Source organism: Martes martes (assembly GCF_963455335.1).
Source record: "Martes martes genome assembly, chromosome: 1".
NCBI lineage: Eukaryota > Metazoa > Chordata > Mammalia > Carnivora > Mustelidae > Martes > Martes martes.
In genome coordinates, this window is record NC_137888.1 from 101,393,515 (window position 1) to 101,413,364 (window position 19,850).

The 19,850-nt window shown below is 43.1% G+C and overlaps 1 protein-coding gene across 3 annotated transcripts in view; it reads left to right on the forward strand.

Annotated features, from left to right (window-relative positions):
- USP13 (ubiquitin specific peptidase 13) overlaps nt 1-19,850 on the forward strand; it is a 110,086-nt gene that overhangs the window by 37,660 nt on the left and 52,576 nt on the right. For all 3 annotated transcript variants that reach the window (XM_080800587.1, XM_080800588.1, XM_080800589.1), the window contains exons 4-10: nt 1,877-1,998; nt 7,707-7,849; nt 9,403-9,587; nt 15,611-15,705; nt 16,821-17,008; nt 18,960-19,031; nt 19,394-19,487. In XM_080800587.1, coding sequence (XP_080656713.1) covers nt 1,877-1,998; nt 7,707-7,849; nt 9,403-9,587; nt 15,611-15,705; nt 16,821-17,008; nt 18,960-19,031; nt 19,394-19,487 — 899 coding nt within the window. The remainder of the gene's footprint in view (nt 1-1,876; nt 1,999-7,706; nt 7,850-9,402; nt 9,588-15,610; nt 15,706-16,820; nt 17,009-18,959; nt 19,032-19,393; nt 19,488-19,850) is intronic.

A 19,850-nucleotide genomic window follows, 5' to 3' on the forward strand; every position in this document is an offset into this window, starting at 1 on the left:
GAGCCAAAGGCAGACGCTTAACTGACTGAGGCACCCAGGAACCCTACAAAGTTGTCTTTACAGTGAAGATGAATTTTGTATTTTTAACATTGACATAGCATAAATATTTCCATGTTTCTACATAGTCCAAATAAATATCATTTAAATAATATTCTACTGGGTTGAACACCATTCTCACTGAACATTTAGATTCTAATTTTTAAAATTATAGATATTGGGGCACTTAAATTTTTATAACATATAGAATGTCTGTCTTTGTTTGAATGATTTCCTTTAAGTAAATACCTTTTGTTACTTTAAAAAAAAATTGAAGCTCGGGGCGCCTGGGTGGCTCAGTGGGTTAGAGCCGCTGCCTTCAGCTCAGGTCATGATCCCGGAGTCCTGGGATCAAGCCCCGCATCGGGCTCTCTCCTCAGCGGGGAGCCTGCTTCCTCCCTTCTCTCTCTGCCTGCCTCTCTGCCTACTTGTGATCTGTCTGTCAAATAAATAAATAAAATCTTTAAAAAAATTGAAGCTCTAATTGCTTTTGTTACATGATTCATGAATTGGGCAGCATCCCATCTAGCAAATCTTAATGACTTCTTAAACTCTTAGAATCATCTTTAACATTGCATTTTGTCAAACTTAGCTTTTATGGCTATCTGATAATGTTGGCTATTTCTTTATTTTGTCATTTTTGATTCTTATTATTTGGAATATTTTATTAAATTGTTGAGACTATGTTTTCACTCTATCTTATTTTCCACTTAAAACTGCCTCCTTTTGAGAATTTGGGAACAGAGCTGTACCCAAAACCGTACTAGGTTTTTGATTGGAGGCAAACAACAAGGTAATAACAGAACCCAGATCTTTTAGTTCTCAGGTGGTTGCTTTGTCTAGGAAAATAAGTTTTTTCTGTCTACAGACCTGTGTTTGTGCACCTGCTTAATGCGTGATGTGAGTGGAATAAGGCTCAGTAGCTCCCTGTCACCATAGTTCCAAACATCTAAATATACAAACCCGATCTGGGATGCTGGCATCCCTGTGAATGTAAGGATGAAATGTCCATGTAAATATTGTGACAAGACATTTCCTTGAGCCTTCACTTAACCTTCACCAGAGATTAGCCAAGCAAGCAGGTGATGACTTGGTAACATAGCAGGCTAGAGGAGCTCAGTTCTGTTACTGAAAATTCTGTATAGCCTGAGGACAACAGGACTACTATATTGGGGGGTTTCCCCCATCCCCTACAATACCTTAATAACTCCTAGAGGGGGATGGGGAGAGAGAGACAGAGACACAGAGAGGGAAATTGAGATTTCACTTTTAAATAATAGCTATCGCTTATTGACTAGTTATTATATGCCAGGTCCCTTGTCTATAATTTCTTATTTATTCCTCGTATAAGCTTTGTGAGATAAGAGCTATTATCTCCATTCTACAAATAAGAAAACTAAGGATTAGAGACTTTGTGACTTGCTCAAAGTTACGTCAAATTTTGGAGCTGGAATTGAATTGGTTCGTACTATCTTCCACAAATTCAGTGTTGTGAAAAACATCCCAATCCATTCTTATGCAATCAGGAGCCAGGTACCCAACAGATCATAATGAACAATGAAAGTCTTTACAAATTGAATATCTAACACGTGTCTATTTTAATTGCAAAGCTGTATGGTAGGTCTCAGTATTTATACATCTGTCATGTATTAATAGGTATTTCTAACTTAGGAAAGATGGTCGGCCTTTTACTCCTGGTTTGGGTCATCAGAGGAGGGAATCATAAATGTCCTGCTCTTGTTTGTTATTCCTGTGGATTTCTGGCTTTCCCAGTGAGTGCTGCCTTGGTGTAGAATGTTCTCTCTTCACTTCTTGTTCTTTGTTTTTGTTTTTTCCTCAGATCTAGATACTGATGACGATTTAAATAGCGACGATTATGAATATGAAGACGAAGCCAAACTTGTTATATTCCCAGACCACTATGAAATAGCACTACCAAATATTGAGGAGTTACCAGCCCTGGTCAGTGAGTGTGCACGGCTGCTAGCTAGATGCGCGTGACTCTCTGTGTCAGGTGTGTGTGCGTGTGTGGTGTGTGTGCACGTGGGGGGTGGGGAAGGCAGGTTGAATGAGCAAAGAGGAGAAGAATGAGCACAAACATGAGCGTGTAGCTTCTTCTCTGTGAAAGGGTCTTGCAGGGTGAGGTTTTAGTAGCGTTCGGCCAGATACCTTCTGTTGCACGGTATTTCCATTGCTCTGTGGGCCTCTGAGTGTATAAACATTGGGCTGGTCACTCCCCTGTGACCTGGCCTCCCCCACCTCCCCATGGCAGGCTGCCCGCCACCCCTCCCCCCATCCTTGGTGATCTGGTTTCTTGTCACCGTAATTCACAGTCTGTTGTGTAGATTTTCACACTGTGCCCCTGAGATGTACCAGGCCCATTGGAGAGGGGTGTTTTCTGATCAGAGAAACGGCTATATTTTTATCTCTTCTGCATGTTAGCCTTCCACGTGAGATTTTGTTTGGGAAAAATAAGGGTTTCTCTGCTGAAGCAACAGCAACACGATTATAAAAATAACCAAACGTTTACAAATCACAGGTCTGCGGGAGCTCCGTGGTAATGTGAGACTCCTTGAAAGTTTTGTTCCTCATGAAGACTAAGACTACTTTCTAGGTTTTGGCGTTTAGATTTAGTGGTGAATTTTTTTTCTTTCTCTTCCCTGCCCTTATTTTTTGTGGTGCAACATTCACCTTCCTGAACAGCACGAAGCTGGGGGCGGCAGGGGTGGTGTGAGGAAGCCACGTTCTGTTGTTCTTGGAGCCCGTAAGGAGGCACAGAGCTCCTGCAAGGACCCAAATGTTTTTCCCGTTCTTTCCTCCTTTCCTGTGTTGTCTCTACCACCCTATCTTCTCTCCTCTCTTCTCTTGCCTTTCTTTTCTTCCTTCCCGCTTTGTGAACTCCCAGGGAGCAGGGAGGTCAGGGTCCATGGAGTTTAGACATGCTAGCTCTCTTCTTCCCTCTCCTGGCACTCCCCCAGAACAAAAGCCAGGTGTTTAGGTCTGGGAATCTTCAGGACATTGTGTGACTTTGTATCTACGGCCACCTGCTCGCTTGCCTCTGCCAGTACGGGGAGGGAGGGGGTGTTTGTGCTTGGGGTTCCCATGTCATTAGAGACCAGGTTTCTACCACTCCACCTTTTCTGCCCCTGACCTACTTTCTACCAAAATATAAGACCATAGAAATGAAAATGTTGTGTATTTAGCTACTGTAGCTCTTTCCTCTAATTACTAGATGTGACATATCCTTTTTAGTGCTAAGTGCACAGTGTTTAGCAGTGCATAGAGAATTAAATTACCTCTCCTTTCTCCAGTTCCCTGTGTTGACTCATGTGGCTGTTACCAAGGATAAAATATATGAGTGGGCCAAATGGTCTTACCTCGTCCCATTACCTGAAATTATATTCTAAAGCTTGTATCTCTACCATACTGAGAGTTCTTACCGTCTGCCCTTGTTTGATGTAACTCTTTCGTCGGCCGTCAGAAAAGAGATCAAGAAGCACATGATGAATAAATGTCATGAGAAATGATTTTTCTCTCACTCACTTATGAAGGAAAAGTCTTTATGTGAAAAATTTAATGAAGGAGACTTTAAGTGTTTTTTTAATTAATCCTATATTCACAATATAATTCGAAGTGTGAATACTTTTATTTAAGTAAACGTGAAGGGTCATAGAAATCCGAATCCCAAGAATATATGTTATAATTTTTAATATAGAGTCTTTTAGAATCAAGAAATAATGTAAACATTTTCTAAAAAGGAGAGGGAGCATTATTTGAAAGCTGGGGTGGAGAGATTGAAGGAAAAGTCTGGGTTTATCTGATGGTAGCTGATAGGATTTATTCATATAACAGGTGCTAGTTCCTATCTTTTTGTGCTTCTGCTACATTTTTTGGTGTTTGATATTCTCGTTTGAAGCTTTGAAAGATTTTATTTATTTATTTGAGAGAGAGAGAGAGAGAGAGAGCGAGCGCACCAGAGTGAGCTAGAGACTAGCAGGGGGAGTGGGGAAAGAATCTCCCGACTGAGCAGGGAGCTTGAACTAGAGCTTGATCCCAGGACCCTGGGATCATGACCTGAGCCAAAGGCAAACTTTTTTTTTTAAGATCTTATTTATTTATTTGACAGACAGAGATCACAAGTAGGCAGAGAGGCAGGCAGAGAGAGAGGAGGAAGCAGGCTCCCTGCTGAGCAGAGAGCCCGATGCGGGGCTCGATCCCAGAACCCTGAGATCATGATCTGAGCCGAAGGCAGAGGCTTAACCCACTAAGCCACCCAGGTGTCCCGCAAACTTTTTTTTTAAGCTCTTGAATAACAAAAATTATTGAGCTGAAAATCACCCAACCAGGTGACTCTTCCTTCATCTTTTGAGCGTCTCAGCTCAGAAAAAATTCTGTTTCAGATAGGAACATTGTGGAGTCTGTCAGAAGGTTAAACCACCTCTCAGGGATGTGAAGTTCGCAGAGACATAGCATTTGGAGCTCAGTAGGGATCTTGTAGCCTGAAATCCAGTGCCTCATTTTAAACTTCAGGAACTGCTTGTAAATATTTAGCATCCAGCTCCCTGGAGGAAAGGCCTGCTTTGTAACGTCTGATGATTTCCGTGGTGTAAATATTCCCACCATGGCTGATTTCAGGCTAACAGGATGTCTCCGGAAGCAGGGTTGAACAGAGAGTGTGTAGCAGCACCCCATTGTATAAAATTCCCACCGGTCACATAATGTACACGTAAATAACCTCAAGAGCACACTGAAAATCGTAAGATACAGTAGAACAGGAAGAGAAGCATGTTGAATGTCACTTTTAAAAAAATAAGTATTTTACCTGATTGTGTTTTTATAATTTGATTTTCAACAATGTCTGTGTTTCATAACCATCTTGCAGAATTTCTTAAAATTTAACCATCAGTTCTGTGAGCCAGTTTGAGTCCGTTCCAGAACACTACTGAATTTGAGGACTGTGAGGCCTGGGATGGAGCCAGGACTAGTACCAAGTTTTTTTCTCTTCACTCAAGACAACAAATCCAGGGAAAGATAATTCATGGCCTAATTATAGGATAACAGATCCCGATCTTCAGCTGTGATCCATACGAAGGGCTGCTAAGCAGTTTCAGCCGATACTCTGAAAACACTAGATTAGTGTTTGGTAGTGGCCTGGAAGTTTGAGGAAATTTTGTTGAGTGTCACCAACATGTTCTTCAAAGAAAAGAGAGAATATTGTATTCAAATCTCTTTTTTAAAAAGGATTTTATTTATTTATTTGACAGACAGAGAGGTAGGCAGAGAGAGAGGCGGAGGAAGCAGGCTCCCTGCTGAGCAGAGAGCCCGATGCGGGGCTCGATCCCAGGACCCTGGGATCATGACCTGAGCCGAAGGCAGAGGCTTTAACCCACTGAGCCACCCAGGCGCCCCTATTTTATTCAAATCTTGATCAACCTTATTGTGCATTGTGGAGAAGATTCAGAGGAGGACAGGGAAGGGATTGAGACAGTCGTTGTAGCAACCAAGAGATTGTAATAACAGACCAGACTGTAAAGCTTAGGATGTGCAGCCCAAGCGCTCAGGCAGCACGGAAGGGTTCAGGTAGCGCAAACCCGGAGCACCAGGAAGGGTTTGGGGTGACCTGAACCCTGTTTTCTAGTGGCATTCCTGGATGGAAGTGGGAGATGAATTTTGATAATTGAAAAGAAAGACTAATTGTATAAAAGTGGTTTTGGTGAGAGGTGAGTGGGACTCTCTTTTTAAAAAGGTTTAGGGGGCGCCTGGGTGGCTCAGTGGGTTAAATCCTCTGCCTTCGGCTCAGGTCATGATCCCAGGGTCCTGGGATCAAGCCCCGCATCGGGCTCTCTGCTCAGCAGGGAGCCTGCTCCTCCCTCTCTCTCTGCCTGCTGCTCTGTCTACTTGTGATCTCTGTCTGTCAAATAAAAAAATTAAAAAAAAAAGGTTTAGATATATTTATGGATGCCTGGCATGTCATGGAGTATAACCTTTTTGAGGGTGGAGACCTCTTCCTTACTCCTGACGGGGCCTTGCTCCATGTCATCCATCGGTAGTACCATGGAGAATTTTAAGCAGGAGCAGGAGAGGATCTGATATTCCCAGCAGACCAGTCTGGCTGCTGTGTAGTGAGGGGCCAGGTGTGGGGGAAAGGAACCGTGGGAGGCTGCTGTGTGGCTGTCTGGGTGAGCTGTGTTAGCGACTGGGGCCAAACGAGTGTGACTGAAGTTGAGAAGAGCAAGGTTCCAAATAGCTTCTGGGTGTAGGAGTGAGAGGAGTTGCTCAGGGGTTGGGTGGGCAGGGGAAGGAAACTGAGGGAGCAGCCCTCACTGTCTCTTAATGAGTTCTAGGTCTACCCAGGGGAAATCACTCTGCATGAAGTTCAGCTAATTGTGCAGGGGGTTAGCGAGGTAGAATACAAACCTTGGTTTAAAAACCTTTTTAAACATCCAGTGGCTTTTCTTGTGTTGGGAGTTGGACATCCATGGCCACTATCTCCTTGTGGAATACTCTCATCACCACTCCACCTGTCATCCCTCCCAGCCTCTGGCAATCACTAATCTACTTTCTGTCTCGTTGGATTTGCCTGTTCCAGACATTGCATATAAATGGAATCATACAACATATGCACTTCTTGGTGGTTGGCCTTTTTTACTTAGCATGTATTTTCAAGATTCATTCATGTTGTAGCATGGATCAGGCCTTCATTCCTTCTTATTGCTGAGTAACATTTCGTTGTGTGGACATACGACATTTTATTTATCCATTTGTCGTTAGTGGGCATCAGGGTAGTTTCTGCTTTCTGGCTATTTTAAATAATGCTTCTATGAACATTTGTGTAAGTTTTAGCATGGGCACATGTTTTCATTTTTCTTGGATGTATACCTAGGAGTTGAATTGCTCAGTTTAACTATTTGTGGAACTGCCAAACTGTTTGCCAAAGTCACTGCCCCATTTTACATTCCCACCAGAATATGATTTTAAAGACCGTTAGGAATAGTTGTTACAGTATTAAGCAAATAGCAAATGTAGCGATAGGCATATGTGCTGGATTAATTGGGTTTAGGAGAAAGCAGAGAATTTGCACCCCCTTCCCCTGTGGTCAGTTGGTGCCAAGCTGGACATCACAGATTTGCTCATGATGTCGACTGATCTGGCCAGAGACACCTAGGCATGTCCCTGTCCAAGGTCACATTTGCACCAGATTAAGAAATGGAGCCATGTTGCTTGCATTCCATTCAAATGCCCTTGACCGCATGCCATTGTGTGATGAGTTGAGGATATTGGATATCTGGGTGTATATTTGTTAGAGGAAAACACTCACTTGGGTAAATCCTAGGCATTTCTGTAGCTAATTTCAGTCTTGTAAATCCTTCACCGAATACTTTTCACTGTGCTTGCTAAGAAGTAGTTAAATCTGACTCCTGTGCTTGGCTTTACAAACTGGATTGGGTTCCTTGCTATCTTCTATCCTTGTCAATACTGCACACTCCAGGTTAGGGACAAAATTGAGCTGGATTCATGGAGAAAGTGCTGGAATCCGCTAACTGGGATCTTGCTGGTATGGAATTTTTTTGGATCAGGCTATATTTATTAATAAACTTTTAAACTTGCTTTCTAGAAGTTGCTTTTCTCTCAAGCTGTTTTTACACATAACGTCTGGGTTTGTATTACAGGTAACAATTGCTTGTGATGCGGTTCTCAGCTCAAAATCTCCATATAGAAAGCAGGACCCAGACACATGGGAAAATGAATTGCCAGTATCCAAATATGCCAATAACCTTACCCAGTTGGACAATGGAGTCAGGATTCCTCCAAGGTGAGTGTCAGGTAGCAAAATGGAACTTTACCCCTTAAAACTGGCCAAAGGAATATTTATGTTTCTACCCCTTCTCGAACCAGCAGTTATGTATATTTTTACCAGATGCCTCTGATTAAAACTAAGCTCAAAATTCTTTCTAAAAAGATCTGTACCTTTGTAGAGGCTGAGCATGGCCAGTCCATACCTCTGAGCTCATTCCTTGCCCCTTGGCTCTCAGCAGCAAGCACCCGCTTGAAGGTGCTCTTTGCTTGAGGGCTTTCTCTGCCTGCTGAGGCCAGGTAGGCCTGTGCATGGGATAATGAGAAATGCCACGGAGTTAATGCTCCCTCCTGTCCTCCTGGAACAGCCCTCAACCAGTGACTGTGGTGTGGATGGATGAATATCCTGGACCCTGACTCCTTGAGCGGCGGTCTCTTGGAGCTCCCCAACTATACGGAGTCCGAGTTTCCCATGGTGGTCATCTGCTTGTTGACATACCTGGACTGGCTTCCTGCCCTTTCCAGTCTTCCTTCCCTCCATTTCTTCCTGGGATCACCTCCTATACAAGCCATTTACATTCAGACCTTTGTTTCAGAGTCCGCTTCTAGGGGAACCCAACATTTACATTTGTGACAACATTTGGTTGTCACCCTTGTGGCTGGAATGCTCTTTCGGCATATTAGCATCTCCTGTTAGGTCTGCTGTGTGGACAGAGGCGGGTGCTCTAGTCTTGTGGAACCCTGACTGTGCTGCCTTCACATTCTGTGTGGTTGTAGGGGAAGGCAGGCTATTTCTGGGCCTCAGTTTCTCCCTTTGACAGTGGGGCTGGGGATACTGATTCTGAAGGGTGTTAAGTAGAATTAGATGATCAAACTTCTGTAGGGTACTTGGCATGTACCTGACATTAAACTTCAGTGAAGTTGACATTCTTTCTACTTCGTTCAGATCTGCTGTGTAGTAGGATTTTGTTTAAATGGGTTTTACTAGGTGTGGTTAATGCTTTAGAACTTTACGTGTTTATGCACATGGGATCCTGCATGTTTTTGACTTATTTGAGCTCCCCTGTCCCTCATGTAGGAATTTGAAGGAAATGACCTCAGCTCCTGACTGCAGGTTCTGTGTTTTTTTAAGATTATTTACTTGGTCATTTTTTTTAAGAAAGATTATTTATTTACTTGAGAGAAAGTGAGAGCAAGAGAGAGGCAGAGGGAGAAAAAGACTCCCCGCTGAGCTGGGGGCTCAATGTGGGCTCCATCCCAGGACTCTGGGATCATGACCTGAGCCGAAGGCAGATGCCTAACCAACTGAGCCACCCAGGCACCCCACTGTGTCAGTTTTCTAAAGTAGAAGAGCCTTGTGGAGGCAGGCAGTGTACTGATTGGTCCTGCTGGTCTGGAGGGGCGACACTAACATTCTGAAGGGTGGAGGGGGGGAAGGAAGCAGCGGTTTCCATTGTTCTACTCACCGCTTCCTGCAACCCCCAACTCGAGACCGTCCATTTTCTTGGATGTTAGTTTTCTAGCTCTACCTCGTGTTCCAGGGATACTAACTGCTCTTCCCTGACTTTTCAGTGGTTGGAAGTGTGCCAGGTGTGACCTGCGGGAAAACCTCTGGTTGAATCTGACCGATGGCTCCGTGCTGTGTGGGAAGTGGTTCTTTGACAGCTCTGGAGGCAACGGCCATGCGTTGGAGCATTACAGAGACATGGGCTACCCTCTGGCCGTGAAACTGGGCACCATCACTCCTGACGGGGCGGGTGAGTGTGCCCTTACTGGCTTTGGGAACTTGAGGTGGCTCCTCTTAACTGAAATGGTGCCTTCATTCCTGGTTGGAGGGTATAGGCTCTGGATGCAGCTCAGGTCTGTATCCTGATTCTGCCTCCTACTGCCAAGTCTTCAAATCCTTCTCAATTCATCTGGAGGATGATCGTGGTAGCTCCCTCATAGGTCTGTTGATGCACCAAAAGCATTTAGCCCAGTGCGCACAGTAAGGCCTTAATATGAGTAGGTTGCTACTGTTACCTGTTATTACTGTCTTTCTGTATATCTCTTGGCTAAGAGGACAGAGGGGTAGGAACCAGGACTTGTGAAGTGAGCGGGGATAATCAAGTTCACCATTAAAACAGTAGAGGGAAGCCCTAGAATTCATGATGGGAGTTAGCATCATTTTAGAATGGAGTCATAAAGGAGGGGGATTTTAAAGGATATTGTGTGTCAGAGTCCTTGACAGTGGCTGGTGGCCAAGGACTAGACTTGGTTCCCACTTGTACTGCCAGCTTCAGAATTCGTTCTTTTTCTTTATGTTCTCACACCATATGCTCTCAAATGTTAATTTTTGGCCATGTTTGCACCATTCTTTCTATCTACCATTTTGTGGTGGAAAAGGGAAATAATATTAGGATCAATAATGAGAAACTTAAATGCTGAGCAAGGGCCATGAGAATCCATCATCTAAGCATCATTGAAAACATTTATCCAGTAAGCATAGATCTAAACCGACACCTAGGTCAATCTCTTTCATCTTTCCAAGCTTTAGTCTCTGTTTTTCTTTAATCTAAGGTCAGATGATTTTTTTAGGAGGCGTACCAAGACATTCGTCTTTTCTTCTGTTCTCTCTCTTGGACTGAATCAGCCTACTTCAGAGTTAATTGGCTAGGATGTTTTCTCTAACTATGGCACATTTCTTGTCTACCATGCCTTTCCACCAAACTGGTTTTGTTTCTTCTATTTTATAATTGAGGGCTGACTGGCCACGTAAAGATTCTCTTGACTCACATTTTGGATAATCTTCCTGCTTCCAGAGTTAGCGGGCTGATTTTGAGCTCCTTAGAGATAAGTAGCTGCAAGAGGATAACCCTCCGCACAATCCAGGGTGAATCCTATGAGTACCAGGATCGGAGGAGGAAAGTCGGGACGCACCGCTGGATTGAGGGTTACAGCAAGTTGCTTACAGGTCGTTATGTTGAATGCTGTACCAGGCAGCCATCCTAACTAAGGCTACAGAGGGAAGGGTTTGTAATATAGGAGTTCTAGTGGGTAACATTGTAGGGGGGGGGATCATTTGAATGTGTGTGTGTGTGTGTGTGTGTGTTTTAAGATTTATTCATTTAGAGAGAGGGAGCGTGTGCGCATGTGTTTGTGACCATGCGCCTGTGGGGTGCAAGGTGAGGGGCAGGCAGAGGGAGAAGGAGAGAGAATCCCAGGCAGACTCCGCCCTGAGTATGGAACCAGATGCAGGGCTTAATCCCATGACCCTGAGATCACAACCTGAGCGGAAACCAAGAGTCAGACGCCTGACTGCGCTACCCAGGTGCCCTGCATGTATCTCCTTTCTGTGTTGGTTTTTGTAGTGATTTGATAAGACTGGTTATTAGAAGTCCAGTTCCCAGAGCAACCTAAGACTATCATTATTTATATACATGGCTTGGTTTTAAAATTTCGGTTGTTTGAAGGCAGAGCTATGTCTCACTCATTTTTGGGTTCCATATAAAATCTTACACATGGTAGGCATGAATACTTGTTAAATAAACTGACTGGTATGTAAGTATTTAAATAATTAGATTGTATTTAAGTGTATGCTAATAATAAAGGCAAGGGTTAATTCTGTTCGCTACATGTCTTTAATTTTCCAGAAGCTTTCTTTCAAGCGTGGAACTAATTTTCAAACTATGATTTAGACGTTTTTTTTTTTTAAAGATTTTACTTATTTATTTGACAGAGAGAGAGATCACAAGTAGGCAGAGAGGCAGGCAGAGAGAGAGGAAGGGAAGCAGGCTCCCTGCTGAGCAGATAGCCCGATGCGGGGCTCGATCCCAGGACCCTGGGATCATGACCTGAGCCGAAGGCAGAGGCTTTAACCCACTGAGCCACCCAGGCACCCCTAAAAACCCTCACTAATCTGGTATCTTGTTTTCATGTGCTTTACTAGTGAGACTGAACATTTTTCATAGTATTTTTGGCCAATTTGTAGTTCTATTTTTGAATTTCTTAGGTTGATTTTCTAGTAGGGTTATGTGTAGGTGTTCCTTCTTGGTTTAAAAAAAACTCTTCAGCTGCTAAGAATATTAATTCATTATCTGCTATAGTTAAGTTGTTTTTTTTTTTTTTTTTTTTGGTTTGCTTTGCTTGTTTGTTTGTAGAGGAGGGAGAACTTTTCCTTATATAATTGAGATTTTTGAAAAAATATTCCTGTTTTGATCATAGAAGGCATAAAACAAACAGCAATGTAGATCATCTAGCCTGTGATGAGGGTTCTTGAATTCATTCACCTGAAATAATTTTCACTTTTTGAAGAAAGATCCGGATTTGATTTCTGCTTGTCTTGTGCAGAGTTGGTTTTAATGATTATTTTCAGTCTAATTATCATATTAGTTTATGGGATACATCAATTTTATGTTACTTTTTAAAAGTCTGTTTAATAGATGGCTAGCTATCACTCATTTGTTTTAAAGCCAAATAAGTTTATGAAAACATGCCTAAAGTTTCCCTTAATGTCTGAGGATGAACCTTGTGGAGATTGAGGCACAGGAGCGCAGGGTGCCCTCTGTCCAGGGGCGGGTGGCCGCCTTTGCCAACAGTCTCATTTCCATATTTGCTCGGCTCACTGAGGCTAATTCAACCTGCAAGAGAGAAAGTGTTTATTTTTTAGGTTATAGTGAGAACCACAACTGCCTGTAAGTAGGATGTTGATGTTGGCTTGACCAGTACATTCCTTTCCTGCAGGGAGCTGACTTATATTTAGAGTACCACTTAGTGAACATGGAATCCAAGCAGGTTGTGGACTCAACTATTTAATGGTAACATGATCTGATCATCCCAGTTTCCTTATCCCCAGTAAGGATATACCTGTTCGGTGAGGACCTCCTACTTACCTTGAGGTTGCAACTTAGAATCGGTTCTTCCAAGAAGTCTGGACCACCTAGGCGAGGCCATGGTGGTGGCATGGGTCATAAAAATGGCCCCCATATCAAATTCCATTCCGGGTCTCCATGAGCGCAGTGACAAACAAACCAAGAAACAGATCGCCAGACAAACAAACAAATAAAAACTTTCCTCTGTGGGAGGAGACATTGATTTGGCAAAAGCGAGGATGAGGTTCTTGGTGGGAAGGGAGTGAGGAGGGACAGAGATAGGAGAGGGTGTTTTGCTCTTCTGTTGTGAAACTAGGTTACCTAAGAAGAAGCCTAGGTGCCTTGGTGATTGCAGGAGAAGCTTCTGGAGATGCCCACAGCATCTGTGAAACTGCCTGTCCCCAGGGGCCCCTGTACTAGCTCAGTAGCATCTTACGGTGCTCTTTCTTGAGTCCACTTCACATTTTTTTTTTCTGTGACTACATGTCATTTGTAAGTTCTTCATCTTTGCCAAATTCGAGGATCACAGTTCATTTTTAGATTTCTTGTATGTTACTCACTCAACTGTTGTCATTAGGGTAAAAAAAATAACTGTGTGTCTGACCAAATCATGTCACATCTTTGGAGCAGTTAATGACTGGAGGGAGGAAACATTAATTTCTCAAAACGGCATGAGTCTAACAAATTAAGAATTATAGAGTGTTTTGTGGTTTTCACTTATTTCAAAATCCTAGGCCAATGCCAACTGCTCAGCTCTGGCAACTTTGTTATTTTCTAATAAAGCTCAAATAATTAGAGGCTTAAAGTCTTAAGTCTTCAAAACTATTTCACTCCTTAATAATAACTGAAGTGCCTAGGGAATGTCATTTTCACATTCAGTCAGTATCTGAGTAGTATTTTTCTTGTCACTTGCCATAGATTAAAAAATATTATTTATGTATTTCTTTCATGTTATTAAAGATTTTTGTTGGTGGTTTTAACATTTAAACTTTTTCTTAAATTTCTTAAGAATTTCTTAAGAAATTCTGAAGTTTTTCTTAATTGGGCTGGGGATTTTGTCTTTTGTTTTTGCTTTTGAGAGCACTGAATTACACTAAAGAAAGACTATAAATGAAGGCTGCCTATCTACAAGTTAAAATGGGCCCCTGGAGGAAGAGGGACAGCCAAGAAAGCTATACAACATCTAATCTATTAATAATAGAAAGACTAACTTCCTTTGGTGGCAGTGAGTCTCCACATATCTGGGTTTGGGTCAGAAGATCACCATAGGTTGTATGTGTATCTGTGTGTATTTTTTTTTCCTTCTGGTGCTATTCCAAAGAGGAGGAAAATCATTGGACAATCTATCTTTTAGTGTACTAAAGAATGCTATTTTTTTTCTTTTTAAAAATTTACTTACTTATTTTATTTTATTTTTAAAAAATATTTTATTTATTTAGTTGGAAGAGAGTGAGTGAGAGAGAGCAGGAGCAGGGGGAGGGGCAGAGGGAGAAGGAGAAACAGACTCTGCGCTGAGCAGGGAGCCTGATGCAGGACTTGACCCAGAGACCCCAGGATAATGACCTGAGCTGAAGGTAGACATTTAACTGACTTAGCCATCCAGGTGCCCTTATTTACTTATTCTAGAGAGAGAGAGAGAAAGAGAACACGAGTGGGAGGGGCAGAGGAAGAGAGAATTTCAAGCAGACTTCACACCCAGCATGGAACCCAACATGGAGCCCAGTCCCACCACGGAAGATCATGACCTGAGCCAAAACCAAGGATAGGACACTCAACTGACAGAGACACCCAGGAGCCCCTGCTATCTTGATGTCTATTTTCCCTGTAATAGATTTTGTTTTTCCAATTTAGGAGTGAAGAAATTGTGGTTTTTGGCTCTCCCTTCCAATTAAGGGCTTGGAATGGTGCTTCATCAAGTCTCTGAGTCTTCTGAGAGAGCTAAAGAAATAGTCTGGTGTAGAAGAAAAAGGACTGGGTGAGGGGCCCGGATACCTAAGTTGTGGGCCACCTGTGGGGTTTGAGGCAAATGACTGAACCTTATGAGCCTCTTTTCCTCATCTGCAAAATGGGCCTGAAGACATCTGTCCCTCCCCCACATTGCACTACTGTGTAAGGACATACAAGGCGATGGACTCCATAGCTTCTGGGGGGATTTGCCAAGAAGGCCAAGATGCCAATCCCTCAGGCCCTGGGACTGGTGGGCCAGGAACCGCCCAAGTTACCCCACTGGGCCATGTGCACCCTCATTTGCTGTGTGTGCTACGGGGTGGACACATTTGGGAAGTACTGAACAGTCTTCACTGAGTCCACTAGGGGTGGACACTAGTGTTGGAAAGAAGGGGTGAAGGGGCAGGTGGGAAGTGGAAGCTGGTGAGCTGATAGGTCTGAGGCTGTGGAGGATTCCACAGGCAGAATTTTGTTTTGTCTTGGACCTAACACCTCACTCCAGCTATTCAGGTGCTCCCGAGGGCCTGTATGTCTCCTCTGTCCCCTCGTAGGCTCTCCCTTCCATGGTAGGTGGTGCCACTCTCTCCTCCCCCACCCTTCCCTCCTCCTGCGCTGTTGTTATGTCAGTGTGGTTTTGGTTACAAAATCAATTGTTAGGCATGGACACTGGTCTAATTTCAGTTATTTTAACTTTAGACACTGCTTTTTCCATTTTTTTTTTGTTTTAGAAAACCTTTAAAAAATTAACTTTCTGAAAGTAAAAAATTGATATATGGGTATAATTACAAAATAGACCTATTAATTATGTTTGTTGTTGATCATCTGTCTTTCCTCCAGTTGAGTGTAACTCACAGGAGCTTTCCGTTGGCTTTGTTCACCGAAGTATCCCAAGCCCAGTGCACAGTGAGAGCTCAATAGATACATGTTGAATATTGAAGGACTTGATTAAAGATCTCGTTTCTTGTTTTCTCTTCACCTTGTAGATGTTTATTCTTTTCAAGAAGAGGAACCTGTTTTGGATCCTCATTTGGCCAAGCACTTAGCGCATTTTGGAATTGATATGCTTCATATGTATGGGGTAAGGAGGTCTACTTTGTATTCCTACCTTGCAGGGAGGGAACCCTTTAGTTTCTTTAATATGTAATTGCTGTAACAGGAATCTTACTTTTATAGGTTTCAGGTTTTAATGTTTGCCTTCACTTCTTGAATTTAATTAATTAGCATTTTCTTTTGGCTACCAGCTTAAATTTTTTTTTATGTTATAATAAAAATGGCACCTCGTCAAAAGTAACATTTGTTTTAGTTGGAGTTTACTTGTGAAATTTCTGTCTGTTTTGATGGAGAGTTACATGAATCACTCCTTGTTCACCGAAGCAAGAAGGTACTGGAAGATGACCTTTAAAATTATCTGTGACTGACATCACTTTAATTAATTTCAGGAGGGGGAGCTGAGCTCGGGGGTGGAAAGAAGAAGCCAACATGTTGTTGTTGATGGGGAAAGCTTTGCTTCATTTAATACTGTGTTTTCAAGCTGGTATCATGACTGTGTAATGCCTGGTCCTGTGAGGAGCTGCTGTGGTGTGCATGCTGTGCTTGGGCCCTCCCCTCCCAGCCCTGCTCCCTCTCCTCGGGCTCTCCTCCCCTCCGTCTCCTCGTCCTCACTCTTGTCACCCTTTAATTTATGTTCTCTGCTCTTCTTTAAACCTCCCTCCTATTTCAAGGCACTTCCAAGGCACATGATTTTCCTTCACTTTCATGTCCAGGGGCTTTGCCTTTCTGTTTGCTGGATTGCACCATATTTTCCCTTGAAATTACTAGCTTCTTTCCGTTCCTATTTGTCTTTCTTCCTCCTATCTCTGTTCCTCTCGGTCTCTTTCCCTTTCATTTTTAAATCGTTAAAGAGTGTGTGTGTGTGTGTGTGTGTGTGTGTGTGTGTGTGTATTTACTGGGGAAAGACATACATAACATAAAATTTGCCAATTTAACTATTTTTAAGTGTACAGTCTGTGGCATTAAATACATTGACAGTTTTGTGCACCGTCACTACGTCAATCTCTTTAGATGATTTTTCTGCTTAGCTTGGGGAACAAAGGGGCAGGAATATCCATTGCTGTTAGAAATAATTCTTGGGATGTGAGCTTTGGGTGATAATTATACAACTAAAGTTGGTTTCCTTCAATGACTTTGTCCCAGACAGAGAACGGGCTTCGGGACAATGACATCAAGCCGAGGGTCAGCGAGTGGGAAGTGATCCAGGAGACCGGGACAAAGCTGAAGCCCATGTATGGCCCCGGGTACACGGGTCTCAAGAACCTGGGCAACAGCTGCTACCTGAGTTCTGTCATGCAGGCCATCTTCAGCATCCCAGAATTCCAGAGAGCGTGAGTGTCCCTGCCACGGACCTGGGCACACAGCGCTGCCCTTGTCCGTCACAGTATGTGCCGGGGAAGCCTGTCTTCAGCTGGAGGACATGTCACTGTAACTGTGTGGTGTGGCTTCTTGCACTGAAGCTGGGTGAGAACTGTTGTCAAGTGTTACAGGAATCAGGTGACATATCCGAAAGCAATTTGAAAGGGGCTGTCCCAGAGAAGTGGGCTCTGTTAATTTTGACATAGGTACATAATCTGGAGTACAAATTCAAAGTTTGTAGACAGCAGGTGCCTGCAAGTGTCCAGTAGAAGAGGTCATTGTTAACTACTGGTGTGTTGTGGTTCTCTTCTAGGGCTTTGTTGCAATAATCCCTTTTCTGTTGGTTTATAGGTAGTCAACTATGGAAATTGGTTATATGATTACATTATATGAATGTATTCGTTCAATGAATGTTTTTTTGGGTGCCTTTTACATGTCATATGCTATTCTAGTGCTGGAGATGCAGTAATTTAGAAAATGTATCTGCCTTCATTGAGATTATACTCCAGTATATAATCTCTAGAGAGAGAATAAACAAGGAGATAAGTTATAAAATTGCAAGTACTGATGCATGCCAAGAAGAAAGTCAGCTAGGATCAGGTGTTGGAGATTTAGGAGAGGTGGGGAGGTGCCTTTTAAACAGACCTGAGATGGAGCAAAGGTCTGTGGAGAGAACATTCCGGGAGAGAGATAGCAGATGGCATGACCTTGAAGCAGGTGTGAGCTTGGCACCTCCTGGCAAAGAAGGGCACGTGGTTGGGGTGCTGTGGGCTAGGGAGAGGGATGGGAATGAGGTCAGATAAGTGGGCAGAGCTGGGTGCATGAAGTGCCAGGGAAAGGGATCTGCTTCTGGATTCTTCTCTCTAGAGCTTTCACGCTCAGAGAGTCAAAGCCTGAAGATGGAAAGATGAACAGCACAAAGCAGAGGGTGTACAATAGGAAATGAACTTAAGAAGTGAAAGAAATGAGATTAGAGATGGGTGGTGGAAGTTGGCACTGCTCTGTCAAAGTAGGTTGGTCAGAAGGTGGCGGCTGGGGCCTGCTCAAGGAAGCATGGACAGGGCAGAGTGTTTCAGAGCAGGGGTTTGGAGCCAGGCTGCCTGGGTGCACTCTGGGTCTCATCACTCCTTTTCTGAGTAACTTTGGAAGCATCCTGATTTCTCATCTCTCCAGTGGGTGACTATACCCATTCCTTCCTCGTATGGTTGTAACGAAAACCCAACCAGGTTATACGGAGAGCCCCCAACAAGTGGTATTCGCCACTGCTATTATCATCGTTCATTTTGATACAACTGACATAATTCCTAGCCTTACCATTTTTTAAAAAATTTATTTGGCAGAGAGAGAGAGAGACAGAGACAGACAGATTCAGACAGAGAGAGCATAAGCAGGCAGAGTGGCGGGCAAAGGGAGAGGGAGAGGCAGACTCCCCACAGAGCACAGAGCCGACATGGGGCTTGATCCCAGGACCCTGGGATCATGACCCGAACTGAAGGGAAATGCTTAACCGACAGAGCCACCCAGGTGCTCCTTACCATTTGTTTCTGAGATGGTAACTGTGATGGCATAAACTGGTGGTTCTTCATCCTGGCTACATGTTATAATCACTTGGGGGACTTTGAAAAGATGGCAAATCCCGGGCCTCAGTCTCAGGCAGTGTCGTTTGAACATCTGGGGGTGGCTCTGGCTTTGGTATTTTTTGGAAAAACTCTATAAGTGACTCTAACCTGCACCCAGGGTTGAGACCCACTGCTAGGAGCACGGGCATTTTAGGGAGGCCCGTGAATATGGCTGCAGAGGTAGGATCTCAGAAAAAGTTTTCTGTGGGTGGATGAAAGGCAAGAAGGTCTTCGCTAGGATGGCGCTTCTTTTGTTTCTGTTCTTTCAGTTCCTATGTTTTGACTCTCCCTTCTCATTTTCTAGGTATGTAGGAAATCTTCCAAGAATATTTGACTACTCTCCTTTAGATCCAACACAGGACTTCAACACACAGATGTAAGTACTGATTGAAAAGTATCTAAAAGTTTTTTAGGAAAATACCCAGTGATTGATCATAATGGTTATTGCTGGGTTGCAGAATTAAAGGCAGTTCTCTCTCTTTTAAAAAAATTTTCCATAATAAAAGTGTTCTAAAATGAGCATGTACTACTTTTGTAAGAAGAAAGATACTCATAGTTATTTAGAAAGTACCGAGGATGGTTTGAAATGGTATCATTTATCAAGAAAAATCAAATAAATAAGTTATTTCTGAGTCATCAAGATAAAATGTTCCACCTAAAAGCATTCATGGGTAATGCTAATGTCTTTGTGGGGAAACAACAACGACCTTTTTGTTTTTCTTTCTCCCTCCCGTCCAGGACTAAGTTAGGACATGGCCTTCTCTCGGGCCAGTATTCAAAACCTCCAGTGAAATCTGAGCTCATTGAACAGGTGATAAAGGAGGAACACAAGGTATGTGTCCCAGTGTTTGCCGTGTTGAGAGCAGGTAGCAGGGGCCTTTGCCAGCTAGAATGTGGATTTCCTATGATTTGGCACATGGTGGCTATAAATTTAGCAAGCTGTCAGAGTAACTGTTTCATTTTGGAGTCTAGGGTGTCTGTGTGCTCTTAAAACTTATGGTAAGAAATCGCTAGGGTTGGTGTTTCTAGTGACAGTTGCTTTATGAATTATAAGTGAGTGTCATCATAAATGGTTTTCAGAACACTGTTCTTCATAGCATAGCGCTGAGATGGGAGGAATAAGCCTTATACAAATATAAACATTTTCTCCTTGGTAACAGAATCTTGGCCCTTATAATATCTGTCTCCTCCTAAA